The 22073-nt window shown below is 32.0% G+C and overlaps 3 protein-coding genes across 4 annotated transcripts; 1 reads left to right on the forward strand and 2 right to left on the reverse strand.

Moving 5' to 3' along the window:
* The first annotated feature begins 3502 nt into the window (after positions 1–3502).
* LOC112696038 (leucine-rich repeat receptor-like tyrosine-protein kinase PXC3) lies at positions 3503–7487 on the forward strand. Its single transcript, XM_025748620.3, has 3 exons — positions 3503–3785; positions 4081–6687; positions 6787–7487. The coding sequence occupies exons 2-3, from the start codon at positions 4140–4142 to the stop codon at positions 7110–7112; spliced, it is 2874 nt and encodes a 957-aa protein (XP_025604405.1). The 5' UTR covers positions 3503–3785; positions 4081–4139; the 3' UTR covers positions 7113–7487.
* A 1114-nt stretch (positions 7488–8601) lies between these two features.
* Positions 8602–10062, reverse strand: LOC112696039 (uncharacterized). Its single transcript, XM_025748621.3, has 3 exons — positions 9925–10062; positions 9009–9116; positions 8602–8923 (listed from the first exon to the last, which is right to left on the reverse strand). The coding sequence occupies exons 2-3, from the start codon at positions 9100–9102 to the stop codon at positions 8775–8777; spliced, it is 243 nt and encodes an 80-aa protein (XP_025604406.1). The 5' UTR covers positions 9103–9116; positions 9925–10062; the 3' UTR covers positions 8602–8774.
* A 2904-nt stretch (positions 10063–12966) lies between these two features.
* On the reverse strand, positions 12967–21070 carry LOC112696040 (protein SEMI-ROLLED LEAF 2). 2 transcript variants are annotated; one of them, XM_025748623.3, is made up of 19 exons: positions 20557–21070; positions 20055–20129; positions 19696–19811; positions 19464–19578; positions 19196–19324; positions 18816–18863; positions 17807–18009; positions 17519–17715; positions 17123–17415; positions 16800–16949; positions 16268–16699; positions 15980–16129; positions 15750–15822; positions 15391–15518; positions 15068–15268; positions 14868–14966; positions 14647–14772; positions 14338–14559; positions 12967–13622 (listed from the first exon to the last, which is right to left on the reverse strand). In XM_025748623.3, exons 1-19 carry the CDS (start codon positions 20698–20700, stop codon positions 13458–13460), a joined length of 3066 nt encoding a protein of 1021 aa, XP_025604408.1. In that variant the 5' UTR covers positions 20701–21070; the 3' UTR covers positions 12967–13457. The 2 variants fall into 2 exon arrangements, with proteins under 2 accessions (XP_025604408.1, XP_025604409.1); XM_025748624.2 differs by having other exon boundaries at positions 20055–20136; positions 20557–20692.
* Positions 21071–22073: the final 1003 nt, after the last annotated feature.

Below are 22073 nucleotides of genomic sequence, written 5' to 3' on the forward strand. Positions count from 1 at the left end.
TTTTCTTTCACTAAGCATGATTTGTTAATGTTGTGCCTAATTATTGTGATGAATACTTTGATTTAAAAATGCACACACTAGAGAAGGCATATATATTAAATTAATTATGATGATGATGACACTTGCTATAATGTTGCATTCTATTGGGTTTTTTTCCTTATTATTCCCTTTGTTTTTTTTTTATTTTATATACTAAAAAAACATAGATGAAAACAACAGATTAAAAACGATAAAAACAAAAAAGAGTATTATACTTTGTAGAGATTCAATAAAATTTTCTTTCCCAATATTGCAGAGAATCCAATAAGGTGTTAGAGTTTCTGCATATATAGTAGTGATGTCTGATCTGCAGACGGGAGAAAATAAATAAATAAATTAATAAAAATAAGGCTTGCATGAATGGAGAGAGGTGGAAAATGGAAATCAAGCCCTATAGGGAAGACTTAATGGATAGTTTAATTTGATTGCTTAATCATAACCTTAATTGCTCTATCAACAATCATAATTTAACTTAATTACTTTATTTCAGAAGTTATACAAATGCAAGTATCTAATTTAAGAATAATAATGTAAACTCTTTTTGTTTACACTTAAATCTTTGTATATGAATTAAGAAAAGTTCAAAATTACATACAATAATTACCTTATAATTGACATTGTAACTTGGAGATGGAACCATTAAAGGTTTTATATATGATGTACTTAATCACAATCTGTGATTTAAACCGAGTATAACAAATTATCTGTCTGATACAAACCTCAAATCCATTTTCTTGCATACATGTTAAGATATCGCTTTCATATATAACTTAGAAATTTTTTTTTTACAAGTAGATCGAGTATAATGTAATTTAATGACATATATAAAATATCAACTAAACACAATTAAAAAAATACAAAGCCAAATATTTAGTTTATTTTTTAGTTATGTTTGATTCTATAATAATACATAATCACAATTTCTACTAATAATGTTATCTTCCAAATTCTTATTATTTTCAAACATGATTGGATTTCTACTCATCCAAATTGAACTTATGATTAAAGAGGCTTATATATTATATTCATGCATTCTAGAAACTAATTAGAATAATTAAATGTGAGTTTGCACCTAAGTAACATGCTGTAGTCATTACTATTAGTGAAGCAGAAAATTTTGATCATGTAGTTGACTGGGAGACCCTTGAATTGGAACACAAGCAAGTTAGGGAAAAAAAAAGTTAATGAACAAATAATTTTTAAATAAAAAGACAGGTCCCAGAAAATCAGAACTTCTGCCTTGTTCAGAAAATTTTTGTTTGGGTGTATAATTAACAAATAAATTGAATGTCTTTTGGAAAATGGCATGACTCATTTGACTCATATCCAATATAAAATGTGGAGGGAATCCTAGGATTAGGTATTGAGAGTTTTTGTTTGAAAGACAAACTTGCATTCCCCATCTCAAATCAATTATAATAACTTTGAATAAGAGGCAATTGGGACATTACAAATTGATATCATATTAGGCCACTTTTCCTTATTTTAATTTGCAGTTTTTTTTCTAATGATTTACTTTAAATGTATATGATGATGATAGCAAAGAATAATAGGAGCACTTTATCAAGCTTTTTTTTTATTTTACTAAAAAAAAAGTAAATTTTTTATTTGATTAGTGAAAGTTGAAACATGCTATTTTTCTTGGTTACAATTAATATGAGGTTTATTCTTCATTTTTTTTAAGAATTAAAACTAAACTAACATTGCATCTGTTTCCTTTTTTTTGGTGTAATTGTTATTTCTTATTTTCAAATAAGTGATTTTATAAGTCAACTTTTGTATATAGTTAAAAAGAAGTTGAAAAATTAATTTTAATCCACGTTATCCGATTCAACTTTTTTTTTTTTTTTACATTTTGTTTAATTATTTTATAAAGTTTGTACTTTGTACAAATGCGTGGAAAGCATTTATTTTTAATAAAAAAATGAAACAAACGATTTAATGGGCATTAATATTAAGCTTCAATTCATTTACCAAACACCATATTGGGAAAATGTCATAGGAAGTTAGAAACTGTCTTCTTTTAGGTCTTGTAACTAACATATTTTTTTATTTTTTTATATGTTTCAAAAACAAAATTAGCAAATCACTAACAACAAGAAAATAATATCTTTTTGAGAATATATATATATATATATATATATATATATATATATATATATATATATATATATATATATATATCACAAATTAGTTCTAAAAACATTTAGACAATACACTTTGATTGATTCTTAAACAAATTTTTATTATTCTAAAAGTTTTAAAAATTATTCTATCATATTGATACTTTTGTCATTTTTAATAAAAAATTTAACATGTTAATCAAAATATATCTTTAACAAATTTTATTATAAGATAATTAGAGTTCAAAAATATATTATAAACAAATTAAACCCTCTTACAAAATGATGGATAACATCTAAAATAATAAAAATGTGTAAATTATTCGATAATCAATTTGAGTGTTTATGTAAAAGAATATTAAGAATAAATACAATATCTTAATATTGTGTGTAAACATAAATTTCTTAAAAAACAAAATTATTTTTAAATATAAAATAATTTTTGCTTCTTTAAAATATTTTTTAAAATAAATCATTAAAAAAAAGTATATTGTTTTTTTAAAGAAAATTGAGCCAAACAAATCCTACAATAATCTTTATGAATCCACATAAATATAGTAGAATAATGATCCATTATTAGTTGGGAAAAAAATCTTAACCCAAAGTACCAAACAACAGATACATGGCAGAACCTATAGCATGTATCTAAGCAGGAAAACTGTTACAAATTTACAACTAATACATCATTATTGTACTCACTCAGTAATTATTTATTTTTCTTTATGGTTTACATCTCCCCATGAAAAGTACATCTTACTTGTTGTAAGTGTAACACTGACACCCAAAACAACATGCTGCTTATCACTTGAAATTTAAACACCATTTAAAAATTAAAAAAGATAAAAAAAAAAGGAAATGGAAGCAACAACAATAATTCATTAACATATGATATGATAGGTATAGATTAGTGAGTCCCTTCACTCCCTTGTTGAATGCACTACACACAAGTGGTGTGTTTGGAGAAGGATATGGCCCACATGTAGTTACATAGAAAATACTAGAATTTTATGCACCTTTTATTTATTTACCTAAACATTTAAAAATGAAAAACTTTTTTAAAATAAAATTTAGTAAAATAAATTTAATTTTGATGCAAAATAAAATAGTCTAATATATCAATAAAAATAATTATTTTTTATATTAACATCTACATATTTTTTAAAATAACAGATTTGATAAAATAATTACCTAAATTTTACTTTGTATCAAAATTAAGCTATTGTAAAATTTACATATTCATGGTTATTATACATGCACTAATATAAAGAAAAAAGTAAAAAATTTTCATTTATGCTTACCATGAATTTGCACTTAAAAGAATTTTAATCAGCAAGAAACTCAGCTAATTCATTCATTTATTCTCATCACTGCACTCATTTCTCGTGAAAACGCCATTTTTACACTGCCAACACACTAAAACAATTCCTCTCTCTCTCTCTCTCTCTCTCTCTCTCTCTCTCTCTGGTGGAAGCAGAAACACCTGCTCCGTGAGCACTGTACCTCCTTCTCTCATTCATTTTCGTCACCAACTCAACTCACTCAGCATTGCTTCACACTTATCAATCACTCTGCCTACTCTCTCTGCTTTTGTTGCTTCCATCACTTTTATCTTCTGCTGCCAAAGTATGCACCATGCACTGCACTATTCCCTTTTGTTTTCTTTTGTTTTCTCTTTTTGAATTTGTCCTTCTTCTTCTTGCTTCAGATATGCCTTAGTTTTGGACCCGACTCAAAGTTAAACCTTTTTTCCTTTTTTTGGGAACTTTGCTTTCTTTCTTTTTTTTTTTCTCTTGAAAATAAAAATGTCTTTTTTCTTCTAGGGAGTAGCAGTGGCGAGTAACAGTTCTTGGTGTAGCATATGGGGATCTTTTATTTTCTTCAAAATGTTGATTTCTGATCTGGGGTTATTGCATTTCAGGGCTATCTATTACTACTAGAAAGCTTCCAAAGATTTTTCATTGAAGCAAGCGGTTTTTGATGGTTTCAACTTGTGGCATCTCTTTCCAAATCTCCACATTAAAGAAAAAGGGAAGGTACATTGTGAAGGAAAGTTGCAATTTTTGTTGTTGTTGTTGTGGCAGAGCATTGATCACAGTTTTGGGGTTTATTTTTGGAAGAACGCTGTTGAGAGTGTGGGGGGTGAAAGCTCTAAAAGCACTTCACTTCAGCAGAGAACAGTGTTCGGTGATGGAAATTCTGTGCTTCTTGCATCTTCTGCTAGGTTGGTATCTCTCAAACTCTAACCTTGTTAATGCTCAGCTACAAGACCAAGCTATATTACTTGCCATCAACAAAGAGCTTGGAGTTCCTGGCTGGGATTCCAACAACTCAAACTACTGTAATTGGCAAGGAATAAGCTGTGGTAATCATTCATTGGTGGAGAAGCTTGATCTTGCTCACCGGAACCTTCGAGGTAATGTTACTTTGATGTCTGAGCTCAAAGCATTGAAGTGGCTTGACTTGTCAAATAATAACTTTGATGGATTGATTCCTCCTGCTTTTGGAAAGTTATCTGATCTTGAAGTCCTAGATTTGTCTTCAAATAAGTTTTCAGGCTCAATTCCGCCGCAATTGGGTGCTCTCAAAAGCCTCAGATCATTGAACCTTTCTAGTAATGTGCTTGTTGGAGAGATACCAATAGAGCTTCATGGCTTAGAGAATTTGCAGGATCTTCAAATTTCTAGTAATCATTTGAGTGGTTTAATACCTTCTTGGGTGGGCAATTTGACCAACCTGAGGGTTTTTTCTGCTTATGAGAATCGTTTAGGTGGCAAGGTTCCGGATAATTTAGGCTCGATTCCGGATCTTCAAATACTTAACCTGCACTCAAATCAGCTTGAAGGCCCTATACCGGCAAGCATTTTTGTCCCAGGGAAGCTACAAGTTCTGGTTCTCACCCAGAATAATTTTAGTGGTGATCTTCCTCAGGAAATTGGGAATTGCCATGCCCTTTCCAGTGTTCGAATCGGAAACAACCATCTAGTAGGTAATATTCCAAAGACAGTTGGAAATCTTAGTAGCCTAACCTACTTTGAGGCCGACAATAATAATCTTTCCGGTGAAGTAGTGTCTGAATTTGCTCAGTGTTTGAATCTTACCCTCTTGAATTTAGCTTCAAATGGATTTATGGGAGCAATTCCGGCAGAATTTGGAAAACTTATGAACCTTCAGGAATTAATTCTTTCTGGAAATAGCCTGTTTGGAGATATCCCAAGGTCGATTCTGAGTTGCAAAAGTCTTAACAAGCTTGATATTAGCAACAACAGATTCAATGGGACAATTCCAAGTGAAATCTGCAACATTTCTAGGTTGCAGTACTTGCTCTTGGGTCAGAATTCCATAAGAGGAGAGATCCCTCATGAAATTGGAAATTGTGCGAAACTTCTTGAACTACAATTGGGCAGCAACTATTTGACTGGAACTATCCCTCCTGAAGTTGGCCACATTAGAAACTTACAGATAGCACTAAATCTGAGCTTCAATCATCTTCATGGACCACTGCCCCCTGAATTAGGAAGACTGGACAAACTTGTTTCCCTCGATGTCTCAAACAACCGGCTCTCGGGTAATATACCACCTGAGCTTAAGGGAATGTTGAGCTTGATTGAGGTCAACTTCTCCAACAATCTTTTTGGAGGCCCTGTACCAGAATTTGTACCATTTCAGAAGAGTCCTATTTCAAGTTTCATCGGCAATAAAGGGCTTTGCGGAGAGCCACTGAACTCTTCATGCGGAGATCTTTACGATGATCACAAGGCCTACCATCACAGGGTTTCTTACAGAATCATACTGGCTGTAATTGGTTCTGGTTTAGCAGTTTTTATGTCGGTAACTATAGTTGTGTTGCTTTTTATGATCAGAGAGAGGCAAGAAAAAGTAGCCAAAGATGCTGCCGGGATCATAGACGATGGAACCACTGAAAAACCAACTATAATAGCTGGGAGCATTTTTGTTGATCATCTCAAACAAGCAGTAGACCTTGATGCTGTTGTTAAAGCGACTCTGAAAGACTCTAATAAGCTCAGTAGTGGAACTTTCAGCACTGTTTACAAGGCCGTCATGCCTTCTGGAGTGGTCTTATCCGTAAGGAGACTGAAGTCCGTCGACAAGACAATAATGAACCACCAGAACAAGATGATTAGAGAACTTGAAAGGCTGAGCAAAGTTTGTCATGATAATCTAGTGCGACCGGTTGGCTATGTTATATATGAAGATGTTGCTCTTCTCTTGCATAATTATTTTCCAAATGGTACATTGGCTCAGCTTCTTCATGAATCTTCGAGGCAACCAGAATATCAGCCTGATTGGCCTTCTAGGCTATCCATTGCCATTGGAGTCGCAGAAGGTTTGGCTTTTCTTCATCATGTAGCAATTATCCATCTTGACATTTCTTCTGGCAATGTACTTCTAGATGCAAATTTCAAGCCATTGCTTGGTGAGATTGAGATTTCTAAACTCCTTGATCCAACCAAGGGCACGGCCAGTATTAGTGCAGTTGCTGGTTCCTTCGGTTACATACCACCAGGTATACTATTTTCTGACATGCAGTTCTTGCTATGATTCTATATTTCTTCCTATTTAGTGTGTTTTGTGAGCTTCATGTTACATTTGTTCTGTGTTGCAGAATATGCTTATACAATGCAAGTTACAGCACCGGGAAATGTTTATAGCTATGGCGTTGTTCTGTTGGAAATCCTTACTACTCGACTGCCAGTGGATGAGGATTTCGGTGAAGGCGTAGATTTGGTGAAGTGGGTTCAAAGTGCTCCGGTAAGAGGGGAAACTCCAGAGCAGATACTGGATGCAAGGCTCAGCACTGTTTCCTTTGGTTGGAGGAAAGAAATGCTTGCTGCTCTTAAGGTTGCGTTGCTCTGCACGGACACCACTCCGGCAAAGCGACCAAAAATGAAGAATGTGGTTGAAATGCTCCGAGAGATAAAGCAAAACTGAGGACAGCAAGCCGCCCGAGTTTTCTATTCCGTCTACACCATCGAAGGCTTTATGAATGTGAAACTATCATGGCTAGTTGGCTACCAGGAAACTGATGACTTCAAAGTTGCAACTTGGAATAGTAATCTTGTATCAGGAATTATTAACAGATGAAGGTTGTGTCAAAGTAAAATTAATATCATTGGCACTGTAGATCTTCATCTTTCTAGTTTGACCAAAGAATTAGGTTGGGGAGAGGTAACAGAAGCAAGAAGAGAACTTGAGGCATGATATATCAGTTCCTTCTTTCACATGAGTTAGCCAGCAGTTTTCATGTTGTATTTTGCTCATTTGGGAGATGAATCCATTTTCAATTTTAATCTCTTCCCATTGAAATCGAAGGTTCTACTTGTTTTCTTTTTTAGATGCATATTGTAAATCTGAACTTTGTCCATGCATGCAGAGCCTTATGTGTTTCTAGTCATGGCACTCAAGTGATTTCACAACCCCATCTAATATGGAAAAGTACAGATTTCCTAACACTATACTTAGAACTAAATTCTTGTTTTAACAAAGAATCAACTCTTTCATGGCCAAATATAGTTTCAGCAAAATTAGGATGAGAGTCTAAAAAAAGAGATGATACTAACTCCAACTTATGAAAGGAAAAGGAAAACAGATACAGTTTGACATTCATACACGGTTTAAAAGAAATGTAACAATTACTCCCCAATCCATGGCTAAGAAGGCAAGGCACCAGTAAAGTTCTACCACTGTTAAAGCCTCGCTTTGGAGTGTTGACCATCACCTTCAAAGACAGACAGAAAGAGAGAATTGCCTCATACATGCAACTCATATTGTACTCAATGCATTTGAGCCAAGGTAGCTTCTTGCTCTTGCTGAGGTAGGACTCAATCCTTCGTAACATATGGTATGATCCAATTGAATTAGTCGATATAATATAAACACATCAAGTTATGGCTCATTTTTTTTTATATGAGAACCATGTGTGTGTTGTGCGTTGTTGTCGAGAATGTGGGTGCCAGACATTGATTTAGGACAATTTTTTCTGAAACAAGGGATGAAGAAATCGTACCATCCGATTTCTTTGTAAAAAAATTAAACCTACTAATCGGACAATCTGATTAATATGGAAGAAAAAATTTAAATTTTGGCAAAAGTAATCGGACCCTCCGATTTGTGTTCCGAAAATTCAGACGGTCCGATTTTTGTTTCTAACACCACAGTTGCGTAAAGCACCTATACATTCTATAACTATGTCCTACACCATTCCCCCAACCACATCTAAATTAAAAAGTGTCAAGTTATCCTTTGCTTCTTTTATTTTTTAAATAATTGTTCTTTAATTATGAAGGAGAGGTAAACCAGTCAAGCAGCAGCTAAAGCCTCATATTTGTAGTCATTGATTCCTGATTATGCCATGGTGGGATGGTAAAGGCAAAACAAATTTATAATTCCAACCCAATAATACGTATCAATCAATTCAAGATTTCTTCAGTAACACATTTTATTTAGACATAAAAACATTCGACACTAAGGTCGGTAATGAAAGAGTAGGCATCACTAATTGAACTACAAGAGTATAGCCTCAAACATATAGCTTATGGATCCCATGAACAAGGTGAACCAGCCAACTAAAAATCAATTAACAAAATTCAGGAATCAAGAGTCGGAACGAGACTTCACGATGAAATTCTGGCGGCTAATGGGGTTCATGACCACTGGTGGACCAGCAGTGCGTGGCCATGCCTGGAATTTCTTGTCGGTCTCTTCCCACCATCCCTTGTTTGCAACAGTGCCAGGGGTAGTTCCTGAACCAACAAAAAAGGAGTTAGCAATTACAATCAGCTAAAAATGGCCACAGGTCAGATTAATTCTTACGGCAGCACTACCTACCTCCAAATATCTTTCTGTCTGAAATTATAGAATCACAGACATATGCAATTCCAAATGATCCAACAATAGCAGATATGATATACTTGGCTGACATGATTAGAGAGTAAACTGCACAAAACAGTAACTAATTAAGTAGGGCAAAAACTCAAAACATCAGGAATAACTCAACAGAGAGGATACCAAATCAAACAATGCAACAGATGATATATCGAAATTGTGAAGTCGACAAGTTGAGACCCATTTCAAATATAACCATAGGTTCTAAATTACATATAAATTCGCAATAACACATAGTGAATATCCTTTATATTTCTAGCCACTCATAAGATTAAAAATAAACCCAAAATGTTGGGCTCGGGGAAACACTACAAGGATCAACATGATTAACAGCATGAAACAATATATGAATTACAGTAACTAAATACGTCAAAGCAGCTGAGATATTTCAACTGAATTTTGTGAACAAAATACTCTGCTAACATCTATAACCGCCCAGAAACCAAAACACCGATTATGTCTACACATACCAGAAGGTGGATTATGCATTCTCCAATCTAGCACATAATGGAATTAAGGGGAATTTTATGTTTCTCCGTCTAAAGGGCATCACTGATATTAAATACGACATTTACAGAATATAAGAATTTAAAACGGGTAGCTTTGCGTTCAAATCATAGTTTCCATGTGAACGTAACGGAGCATCAAAATCACCAAAATTAGATACATCTGATAACAAAACATCTATAGGGGAAATAAATGAAAATTTAGGGCAAATTTTGGAAACGATAAATAGGTTCAGATTGTATGAGAACTACTTAATCAAAACCTCAGGATACAAATATCTAAAAAATCAATCATTTAACAAGAAATGGGAAAACTAGGATTAGGATTATGGTTAGCGAGTTGGTAATGGTACCTGAGGGTCTGAGAGAAGAAGCTTGAGATCTGATGAGCGAATGGTGGAAGAGACAGTAATCAGCGATGATCGAGTTTAAAGAGACGCAGCTAATGGAAATCTTTCGCTGCTTCTAAATTCATATGGGCTTCCCATTCGGCCCATTATTCACATGGCTTCCCACTCGGCCCATTTTTTATATGGGCTTCAAATTTTTTATTTTTCTAATATTAAAATTTAATTTTAATATACTATTCAACCATGTATTACATTGATATTATCTACAGAAATAAATATGATTAAATATTCATGTGTAAGTTTTTACGTCCGTCTTGGTGTATCAAAATTAAATTATATTATTATGAAAAGTTCAATTAATTTAAATTTTTTATTTTTTTTAATTTTTTTTAAACATCGGTTTTACATGTTTCGTTTATAAAGAATAAAAAATTCTAAAAACACGACGAATTTATTTACACTTGTCGCTGATATAAAAGGTATTCTATTTGATATTATTTTATATATATATATATATATATATATATATATATATATATATATATATATATATATCATTCATTTGACAAGTCCCAAAAAAAATGAGTCATGGTAGGAGTGAAGGAAAATTCTATATATATATATATATATATATATATCATTCATTTGACAAGTCCCAAAAAAAAAATGAGTTATGGTAGGAGTGAAGGAAAATTCTAAGGAATTTTTTTAAATAAATATTTTAAATATTTTATTTATTATTATATATATAATTTAAATATAATTTATGTTTTTACATTTTATTACTTATTTTATTTATCGTGTAAATAAATTAATTATAAAAATATTTTATTTAAATAAGATAAGACACTTTGATACATAAAAATTAACGTATTCTATATATTTCGTTAACATTCATAATTAATTCGTTTATATTAAAAACGATATATATGTTTAAAAGTATAAAATTTTAATTTTTAAAATAATAAAAATATTAATGATTTGTTTTAGATTAATTCAAAAAAATCTATATATTTGAAACCACCTACTATTTGCTGAAAAAAATTTGAAACAACACGTTTCCACATTTTCTAAAAGAACAAAGATTGGGAGTACCAGAGAGTTCAAGAATTTGAAACAGTAAAAAGAATAAAGAGCGAGAATCTCTACATTAATCCAATATTTTAAATTTTTAACATGAAATTACTTTAAATAAAATAATGGACGATTTCAAATCTAATTGATAGGGATTCAAAGAAGAAAAATCAATAAATTGAATAAATTTAAATAAAACTTTTACGTACTCTTCTAAATATTCCATTATTGACTGCTTGACATTGTTGGAAAAAAAAATTTACTTTAAAAAACTAAAAATGACTATTCCTTCAATAAAACATAAAATAAATTAAAAATTAATCCTTCTTTAACTTTGTTGAAAATATCTGACTTATATTGAGGTCATCTTAATTTAAATGAATCTAAGACAAAAATATAAATAAACCGAAATTTTAACATACTAATAAACTGAAATGTATTTTTACCGATCACATTATATTCTGTTTTTTCCTACCATACCTGTCAACACAAATAATGAAATAGTGATCAGTTTAAAAAGCTTAGGATACGGCACAGAACAATTGTTACCTTTTCTCAAAATTATACCTGAACTATACACCATGTTGATTGCACCAGCACCATTATTGACTTCTTGACATCGTTGGGGAATATTTCCCGCACGATGCAAGCATAAAAAACTGCTGCCCTGCCATGGCAGTTCCCAACAAAGGATGGTTTAGTGGGACAGCGGTATGAAAATGAATTGTTAGAAATCTTAAAATTGTTACGTTGGTGAACTGATTTATCACAATTCATAGTGTATAATGATCATTTTTCGGATTTTAGATCCTGAAATGAGCCATCCTAGAACAAAAGTAAATTGACAACATTAAACAAATCAAGTAATTCAAAAGAGATTAATCTAGAGAGAGACCGAAACAAAATTAAACAAATCATGTAATCAAGTAAATTTGAAACATATTCCCACGTTTTCTAGAAGAGCAAAGAACAGAAGTGAGAGTACATGGGAGTACAAGAAATTGAAACCAGGATTTTAATTTTTTTAGCATGCAGTTATTTTAAATAGAATTCAGAGAAGAAAAAAAATCAATAAATAAGAAATTTAAATAATTGATGGAAGAATATGTTAAATTAAAAAGATTAAAAGTTAAATAAATTTAAATAAAATTTTTATGTATTCTTCTAAATATAAAAAATTTAAATATTCCTATTTCTTGTACCGGTTATAAATTTAAAAATAAATTTAAATAAAATTTTTATATACGTTTTAAGTATTACAAATTTAGATTATTGTAATCGTTTTTTTATAATAATACGATATATCTCCTTTGCAAAAGAGGCAAGTCCAAAATAAAATTTGGCTTATCTTGTTTACAGTATATATTTATAATGGAAAAGTATGAGGAGCCAATGGAATATTTGTACAATGTGTACAATGGAGGTTTAAGAAATATTAGAAATATAATTATTAGTGTTATCCATTTATAATTATTTCGTTTACACGAGATAATTCAAGTGATATACTACAAATTACATATTTCGATAAATAAAATAATTAAATTATTTATTAAAAAAAATCCAAATCCCAAATAAGAGTGAATAAAATGAAGTGGAGTTTATGAGAAGAGAGATCTCTATCTTTAATATGTTAATATTTTAGGTTAAATGTAATATATTTTTATTTTATATTTTTTTTTGTTTGGTCTTTTCTTGTAGTCTCATCTATGATTAAGAATTCTCTAACAAATTTTTTCATATTTAGTAATTTCAATCTATAATTTTCAATAATCTCAACTGTATGCTTCATTTTCATTCTTTTCTTTGTTTTAGTTATCATTGATTTACATAATTTTAACTAAATTACTTTAATATCAAACCTAGTAAGTCATTATTTTCATAAATCTCAGTATAGTAATTAGTGAGAGATTAACATACTAATGTAATAATAAAGGAATATAAATTTAATATTAAAAAAACAGTTGTTAGATGTACAGAATTAAAAGTTCCTTCTGTAAATGCTATATTATTATAATAAAAATAAAATAAAATCTGCATATTCTGTTTATGTATGTACATGAAAAAACCAAAAACCAAAACATATTATACTTTACATGCACTGCATAACAATGAAGACTTTTTTTGCTGGATATCACATATTTAGGTGAAGAAGCAAATTGGATGTCAACATTTAGAAACTAAAGGTAAAAACTCGCATACAGTTGTTTTCATGTGAAGTTGATAGTTTACAATTTAGTCGAACATGTCAAATTATCTTATGGTTTTCAACTATCAACTTCATATGAAGACAACTGCATATGAGCCTCTACCAACTTAAACACATCATATGATCAAAACAGCAGCCGTAACATCTAGGCCTTGCGCACCGGCGAAGTTAGGGTGCTTCGAGGCCTTCCAATTCCAATCAACTACTTATGATTTTGTAACTACATGCTAGAATATATTTTTATTACTACAAAGGATCAACAACCAGCAGCTTTCAGAAAGTTGTCGTAGGGGCTTGCGGCCGGCAGTTTGAACAAAGGAGGTTGGTTCTGATAGTCAGTTGTGCATGGCATTGGAACAGGACCAGAATTTGGTTGGTACAAATCCACATCGGTATTCTCACCGATAAAAGGATTGGTTAACTGCATCTTATATATATCTTGGTTAGATATGACATATAGAACAGTTTCATGTCTATAAAGGAGGTCATGTCACATTTTGTAACTAATTTTAGAAAAGGTTAATGCATGCATTTACAAAAAAGATAGGTGTTGTGTGTAATATCATCCAACCTTAGATGAGGTCAATGCATTCATCCTAACGAAGTTATTATCACCAAACCACTTATTTCAAAAGCTGATAAAAAGGAAGTATATGATTATAATTTATATCTCTAACGCATTCCTCATGCAAGTATATGAATTTTTATTTGCCTTATGTCAATTTTTTTTTTTTAAGGTCAAAGATCAAACTCTAGACTTTTAGATTATAAAAACTATACCATGTTATGAAACTGCTTCTCCCAAAAGTTTAAGGCTTTAAGCTGATAGGAGAAGGGAAATGAGTTACATCTCTAACAGTTTAATGGCCTAAAAAAATTGGGCATTAGAGCCTTAGAACTGAAAGCTGAGGGTTAACAACATTTTCATCTATATATTGTAATGAACAACAATGCAACACAGCCAAATTTCTAGCAAGAATAATGTGTCAATATTTTAGAATAACAGAATAGAGATATGGAAATCATGAGCTGCAAGAAAATATGATGTATCTACCCCATTAACACCACACCTAATTCTGGCAAAAAGAAGCATGCTATATTGTTATGAAATATTAATGCAAGCAAGGAATTTTTACCTTCGGATCGACGGGGAAAGTAAAATCCAAATTGGGCAATTTATCCTGAGGATTTGTTAAAGGGAAATCCATCAAAGGTTCTTGCTTTGTTTGGGCACTCATCAATCTGGACATGTTCTGCTTTTCCATAAGAAGAACCTCACATTTATCAGCCATATCCTTATAAGGCATGTTATATACATTTGATACAGAAACCCTTCCAGCTTGAGGCGTGTCCAAAACCTTTCATGTTAAAGATATCATAAGAACTTAAAACACAATTCAAGGAACCAAGAAATATATGATGGTAAGAAATGGATAGTCACTTACTAATTCTAACAGTTGGTTAGCACTCAAAAGGCTAGGGGCTTCTGTCGACAATCTTGCATTGTTTTTCATTTGATTCTCGAAAAAATCGAAAGAAGAGTCATCCTCAATTGAAGTAACTGAAACATCCTGTAAAAGGCAAGAATAACCAAGCAAAATAAGAACCTTTTTACAGAAGTCATGGGATATGGTTATTGACTCCAAACAAAATCCACTTGACAAACCTTTTCAGGCTTCTTTGTGATCAACTGTGAACGAATTTGACACATTTCATCCGGTGAGAATTCTTCTAGAAGCTGCTCTCTTATTGAGGATAGTTCATCCTGGACAAAGAAACAAAAGGCTCATATCATAATATCTAGAACCTCACAAATATTTTATATCTTCTCACAGCCGAAATATACACAAGAAGTAAAAGTGTTACCTCTTCCAACACTTCCAGGTTCTGGATGATTTCAGAAACAAAGAATTCCTGTGTTTTCTGTGTAAGAGTCATTAACTCTGGAAGTGAATTTGAGGCCCTGTAATCATCTTCTTTCGATCCATAGGCGATGGTCGAACCATCACATGCAGTGCTGAAAGCTTGCAGCTTATGATCATCAACCAAACGAAGGAAGGGATCAATCTGGATACATAAAATGAAATCATTAAGGCAAAATAATACTTTTTTATCTTGAGAGAGTTAGAAGATCAGTTTGCTATTACAAGTTTCTTTCAATTATCATAACAATAAAAAGAAGATCTCACCTGTTTCTTTGTAAGTGTTTCCTTGGCACTCTGAACAAGAGATTTGATTTTGTAGGCTTTTGAAGAAAACAAAATCATCGAAAGTGCTAAAGTAAAGAGTGATCTTCGGCGAGATGGTGGCAATGACCCTGCAAAATTATCAAGAATAGGAACTTATTCATTCTTGGCATAATTTTCAAACCCACTCCTGAGGCATATTTATCTGGTTTCTAACAAAATAGTTATCAAGAATATTAATGAATACTATGAAAAGACTTGCTTAAGAAACACTACATCTCAAAGATAATTTTGCTATCCACTAAGAACTCAAGTTTTCTAAGAAATACCAAATAGCCTATTAGGTGTGACTGAAAACTCACCTTCTTTAAGAGAAATTTTCCACAAAGAAAAAGCAAGTTGAAAACTCCGAACTAGGACTTCCTGAAAAGAATTCTGCAAAGGCAATAGATTTGCGAAGTTATTTTAAAGGAAAAGGAAGTCTTACTCATTAAAAAGAGAGAATAGAAGCAAATATGACAGTGCCAATAATAATATAGACAACCTTAAACCTCTTTTATATTACAATCATGTAACTGAGTCCAGTTAATACCTTAGCTCTAGAAAAAAGCAACACCAAGCTGTATGTATGAGCAATGGCTTCATAATTTTCAGGCAAATTTGTAGGAGAGATAGACTGAACCCAAATTGATGATAGCAATTGATTTATCTGAAGACTACTTAACCTGAGGGCTGCAATTTCCTGCATTCAGGTGAAAAGAAGATCACCAAGTAACCATGATTATAAACCAGATTACAGCTAACATACTTGAGATACTCGAAGTTTGTTTAGAAGGCAGGACTAAATTCAAACACACATACTCATCAATGCAAGACTCACCAAATTCCCATTGTCATCATCTGTACTATTTTCATCCACTGTAGGTAGCTGACTCCCACTCCCACTCCCACTCCCATGATGCACACGATTATTAGTCGACTTCAATCTGTTTAGGAACCCGCCAACGCCATTAGTTGGTTCAGTCTCTCCAGCATTATTTTCCTTGTTATATTGACTTAAATTTTCATTTGAAGAACGTTTCTCTGATTTTAGCTTCTCAAACAAGGCAGCTGAAGAAGAAAAGACAGAGACTGCTCTAGAGAGTGTTCGTGGAACATCCGATGCCTTATTGGAAGCAAGCATGCCTGACCGAGGGGAAACTGAGGTTGGCACAAGAACTACTGAAAAGACACGGTGAGCCGTTGCTTGTGTCTCATGATCTTGATGGACCATAGCCAGGAGTAGCTGATGAAACAATGATTCAGGGAATGCCTGAGGATCAAAAAAGATGATTTTAGTATCAAATTTATCCACAGAACTCAAAGTAGCATAACAACATGATATAGATAGACTATGAATACTCACTCCTTACCTTATTTTGATAGGATAAATTTGGTAAGGAGGCAACAATTTGAGCAGTCCGGTATACAGCAGCGACTGTGGTTCTGGATATTGCTGTAATATTTGAGATATTCTCTAACATCACAGCCATAACATCTAGAATAGGGCCTGGTTCTCCAACCTATTCATGTATGGCAGCTTAGTTCCTTTGTGATAAGTCCAATAATGCAAATAAAGTTCAAAAGACCAGATAAAACTACCAAATGTGATAATCACACAAAGCATTTTATCAATCAGTTATTCTTAAAATGTTAAGGAATAAATTTGATTTGAAGTGTGGATAATGTGAGGTACCTTAATTGATAACTGTACAAGGCACTTATCCACAGCTTCTCTAAAATTCTTGTTCCATTCGATTACATCACTTGCTAGATTTGAGTTTTCTAAGGAACATTGTATGCTCTTCCGCAAATGTCTCATCACATCACTTAGAGCACCAATTATTGATACAGAAGGTTGAACCTTTGCATATTGAGCAAGTGAAGTGGTCACCTCAACAATGTCAAGCTGCATTTTGGGTTCTTTAAGGACAATTTTATGATCCAGATGCTTAATTAACATTGACAACAAAACATGTGTGTTTTTTCCTGCAAAAGCAAGAATGAAGGAAAATTAAAGCAAAAGGTGCCTTGTTAATCAAGAAAAAGATTGTATGACATTATATATGATCAAATAAGAGAAATAGTATACCAGAATCATCCATTAAAAACAACATATCCTTTAAAACAGAGAAGGCAAGGCCATCATTTATAGACCACAAGTTTCCATTATCGAAGTATCGGAATATAGATTCCATTACACGGCGTATGGTAGAACCATCCTTGGCTAAGTTGGCCATGTTATGTAGGCAAACTCCAGACCAGAAGAAGGGATTGCTGTTTTCTTCCCTGAATGAGTTTATGACACATTAATCATTGAAATAGAAAGAAGACAATACAAAGCTACTTTATGGAGCTTCTAATGATAAAAAAATATTACATTGACACATGCAATTCACGTTTGTCATCAACAATTACACTCCAGGATCTGTTTCTCTTTCTGACATCTACTAACGTAGAGTTGTTATTTTCATTCGTCATTGCTTCTTCGCCATGCATATTGTCAGAATCTTGTCTTTCATGATGAAAGCTGCCTAAAGTTTGCCCAGGACATTCATAGTTTTCCAAGACAACAGTAACAATCTGGAATTAAATTGAGAAGGAAAATTACTCTAGAGAAAACAAGAATAAATATATAATATGAGTTATCTTGCAAATGAGCAAGGAAACAGTGCATAATAGGTGGATATCTATGAAGCATAGAAACTGACACAGACTCGATTCTTATATGTATGTTAAACTATCAGTTTTCAATATGTCTTAGTACTCTCCTGCTAAGTATTCAAGCCCGATGTTTGTCGAATAGAACACTCTATTTGAAATGAGAATACAGATATGAACATGATAGTATGAAACTTTGTCCTTTTTGAGTTGAATCTTACAAAAATTTTCAGGGAGATTAAGCATATAAATTTATGCAAAGGGAAACACTAGCTCTAAACTCCTCATATATAGTAATGGAATTTGCAAGAAACTCTATATTGACCAACAGATTGGCATGGCTTCTGGTGTAGATTAAGAAAAACAATGGATAAAGTAGCTTTCAAACTAGCAACAAAAAAATGGTCACCTTCAACTTTGAAACAATTCCCAGTCTTAAAATAATGCTTTTGTCTGAAATCTCCTTCGGCCTCACCCCAATATTGTTCATTACTATAATTAATATACTCACACCAATTATGATCATTTTCAATTCCAAGCAAAAGTACTATTCATCTAAGAGTGTTCATGTATCAAAGCTGTTTAGGATCTACCCTCATATTATCCATTATCAATTTATTGTGGCATACCTATGTGGTAATGGCAATAAGGAGTATTTTGTTGAAATAATCAGACCACAGAAAATTATATATATGCAAGTTGCTATTAAGAATTTAAATTGAACTTACATTGTCAAATTCAACTGATATGTGAGAGTGTTCACCCATAAACCGCACCTACATAGAAAAGTAGTTCATTTTCATTCTAAACAGACAAATATAATTCATGCTAAAGGAAGGAATGAAGCGAAGTTATTCAGAAAGCAGGAATTAGGTGGCAAAATTGCTTGATATCCAATTGAAGGTATTCAATGAAAAAGAAAACATGAATATTATTTGATAGAAAAATGGAAAATTCCTTTCTTGTGCTTCTGGAATTGATTGCAAACTATGAAAAACATAATTCTGTTGAACAAGCTTGAAGCTCATCTGCTTCCCTTGAGATGTGTATCGTCCTGTTCTTAAAGTAAAACTCTTTATTGAAAAGTTAACAATTATAAAACAAATACCATAGACGAAAGGCCTTGCAAACCAGCCGCACGAATTTTTCTTGCCCTCTCATCTTCCCCAGTTTCTTGAGCCAACTGACATAGCTTTGGAATAACATTTTCTAAGTTGAATAGGTAACTTGCATCAGTCTGAAAAATGCTAAACATATGTGATTCTCTAGTGTTGTTCCAGTCAATATAGAAGGATAGTAAGAAACAGAAGATCATATTGAAATGTCAAATCCATAAAGTTGAAAATTGGAACAGTTGAAGCACTAGTGAAACCAACCTGATTATTTACAAAATCAAAAAGAAGATAACATCCTATAATTCTCATTTCATCCTGCCGTTGTTGATCCAGTAGTGTGTGAATAATACTTATCAAGCTACTTGCAAATAGTGGCCTATCAAGAGATAAAAAAGTTAATACATGCACCACATGTCTTAAATCTTTTTGTTTCCGGGAAGTTAGGCACAGATATGAGAAAGAACAGCATCTAATATGAGAGGCACGAACTTACATTTGTTCAGTACAAGAAGATAGTAATTTCTTGTAAATGGCCATGACTATTTTTGTTGTATGTAAATTCTCATTTCGAAGTTCCTTATAACACTTTTGCTCAAGGGCGGTCACAATCTGATCACCAATTAGTTATCTTCAGTGAGAATAGTAATAAACCTTAAGGAATTAGAAGCATAAGTCTTTCATATGCTATTTCCTAAAAGTCAGAAAAGAAGGATTTGATGTCTGTAAAATATTAGAGTATAAGGTATGGTGAACTTGTATTCTCTATGACAATTTTTTACATGTAACAACATACACAACTCATCTAAGTAAAACATATACAAGAATCAACCTATACTGTAAGAGATTCCATACCTTCGGGATTCGCAAAGGATTTTTGGCAGCATAATCACATAGTTTTCCTATTTTCCTATCATTTGGCCCTTCCTCCTATCAACTCATAAACCAAATGAAAAGAAAAATCAATATGCCATGCATTTTGCAGTTTTAATTTTAGTTCATAAAGAACAAATAAGTCTATTAAAGAGACATTTATAAAGTTATCACTATAGAAGCATAGATCTTTCAACTAACATGGACCATGCTTAAATTGTTTAGCTACATAGAATCAAACACAAAAACATATAAACATATAAACACAAGAAACCGATAAACCGCTTCACAATTGTCTAGTGTGCTCTATAACATGCTGCCTAGTCTTCTGGAATGAACAATGTTTGCCTACAACTTAACTTTCCTACTTTAACAGCTTAATGTGCATTAAACTAACATGACTTACAATGAGAATGTGACATGATCAGATAAACATGGAACCTTTACAAAGACAGAATTAAGAGAAAAATGATAGACAAGATACCTGGTTACGAGGAAAAATATCAGCAATGAGCCTCTTGTACCTCTTCACAGGTTGTCTAGACCTTGCCCTCAATGAAGGGCAGAAGAAACAAAGATTCCCACAAGCTGGCAGAACTTTCCGGGAGATTACACCAGAGACAGTCATTGTTGAATTACAATTTGAATTTGATGAAGAAAATCAATCACAATACAAGAAAAGAAGAGATTTTTATATATATATTATATGTATTTATTTATTTTTCTTTTTTCTTTTTTAGAGTTTTTACAGAAAAGAAGGTAGAACAAATTTGCTTCAAATTGTGCTCTCTTTCCCTCCTGACCCAATAAGAAAAATCTAATTTTGAACGCAGAGAAGGGAAAGAAAGGCTAAAATCTCAAATGGGCACCCTTCAAATGCAACCAGCAGCCTCAACATAGCAAATTTTAAGGTCATCAAGCTGGGCATGAAATGAAAGAAAATGCAACACTGGAATTTGAAAACCCCCAGGAAAAACTAGAAAAAAAAAAAAAAAAAGAAATTTGATCAATGTTATAGTTTGATATTGATATTGATATTGATATTGATGTTGATGTTAATAATTAATAATGTGAAGATTTAAGGAGGAGGGGGAATGCATTGCCTCCTCGTACAAAAATTACAAATGCATGCAAAAGGGGGAGGAAGAGGGTGGGGGAATCCCTCAATACAAGGAAGAATGTCTGTGTTTTTATTTCCTTTTTCTTTTTTTTTTCAAAAAAAAATTCTCTTTTTGGTTGTATTTCTATATATGAGAAAACAAATGAGATGTTATGGTATGCACCTATGCATATGTTATTGATATGATACCCTCAAAAGAAAGAAAGAAAAAAGAAAAATATATTGATATGAAATGATAGTATAGTAAGTACTAAGAATTTAATTTAAAGAGGCAGAGTTGTTTGAAAATTGAAATGATATTAATAGTATCTGGTGGTGGGGGTGGTGGGGGTGGTGGCGGCGGTGGCGCCTTACATAACTATAATGCATTGCATTTGCAACGGTTAAGGTGGAGGTGGGTCCTATTTACCTTCCTATAAGTGGTTCATTATTGATATATTTAATTATTAATTATTAATTATTTATCCATACAAAATACAAAGAGCCAGATTTTTCTTAACTCTCAAATATTTTATTAAAGATATTGTAGAATATTATGATTATTTCTATACGATAAATTTTATTATACTACTACTATTAGAATACGTAATTTAGGATTCGTGTGTCTCAACTTTTTCAGCAAAAACAATTAATTATTTATTTTTTTCATATTTTTATAAATTCTATAAAATAATTATTTTTTCTTAAGAAAATATGTTTTCATGTAATCTAAAACTATAGCCAGAGTATTTAAGAAAAAAAAATCATTTCCAATTTTTTTTATCATATAAAAAATAAATTATAAAATAAATTTTTTGAAAAGCTTAAATATTTCCTCAAATAAAAATTAAAAAATTGTCTACACTCATTTTTGTCCTTAGTTTGATCCATTAAATATATGT

This window comes from Arachis hypogaea, chromosome 6 (assembly GCF_003086295.3).
Source record: "Arachis hypogaea cultivar Tifrunner chromosome 6, arahy.Tifrunner.gnm2.J5K5, whole genome shotgun sequence".
In the NCBI taxonomy this organism is placed as follows: domain Eukaryota; kingdom Viridiplantae; phylum Streptophyta; class Magnoliopsida; order Fabales; family Fabaceae; genus Arachis; species Arachis hypogaea.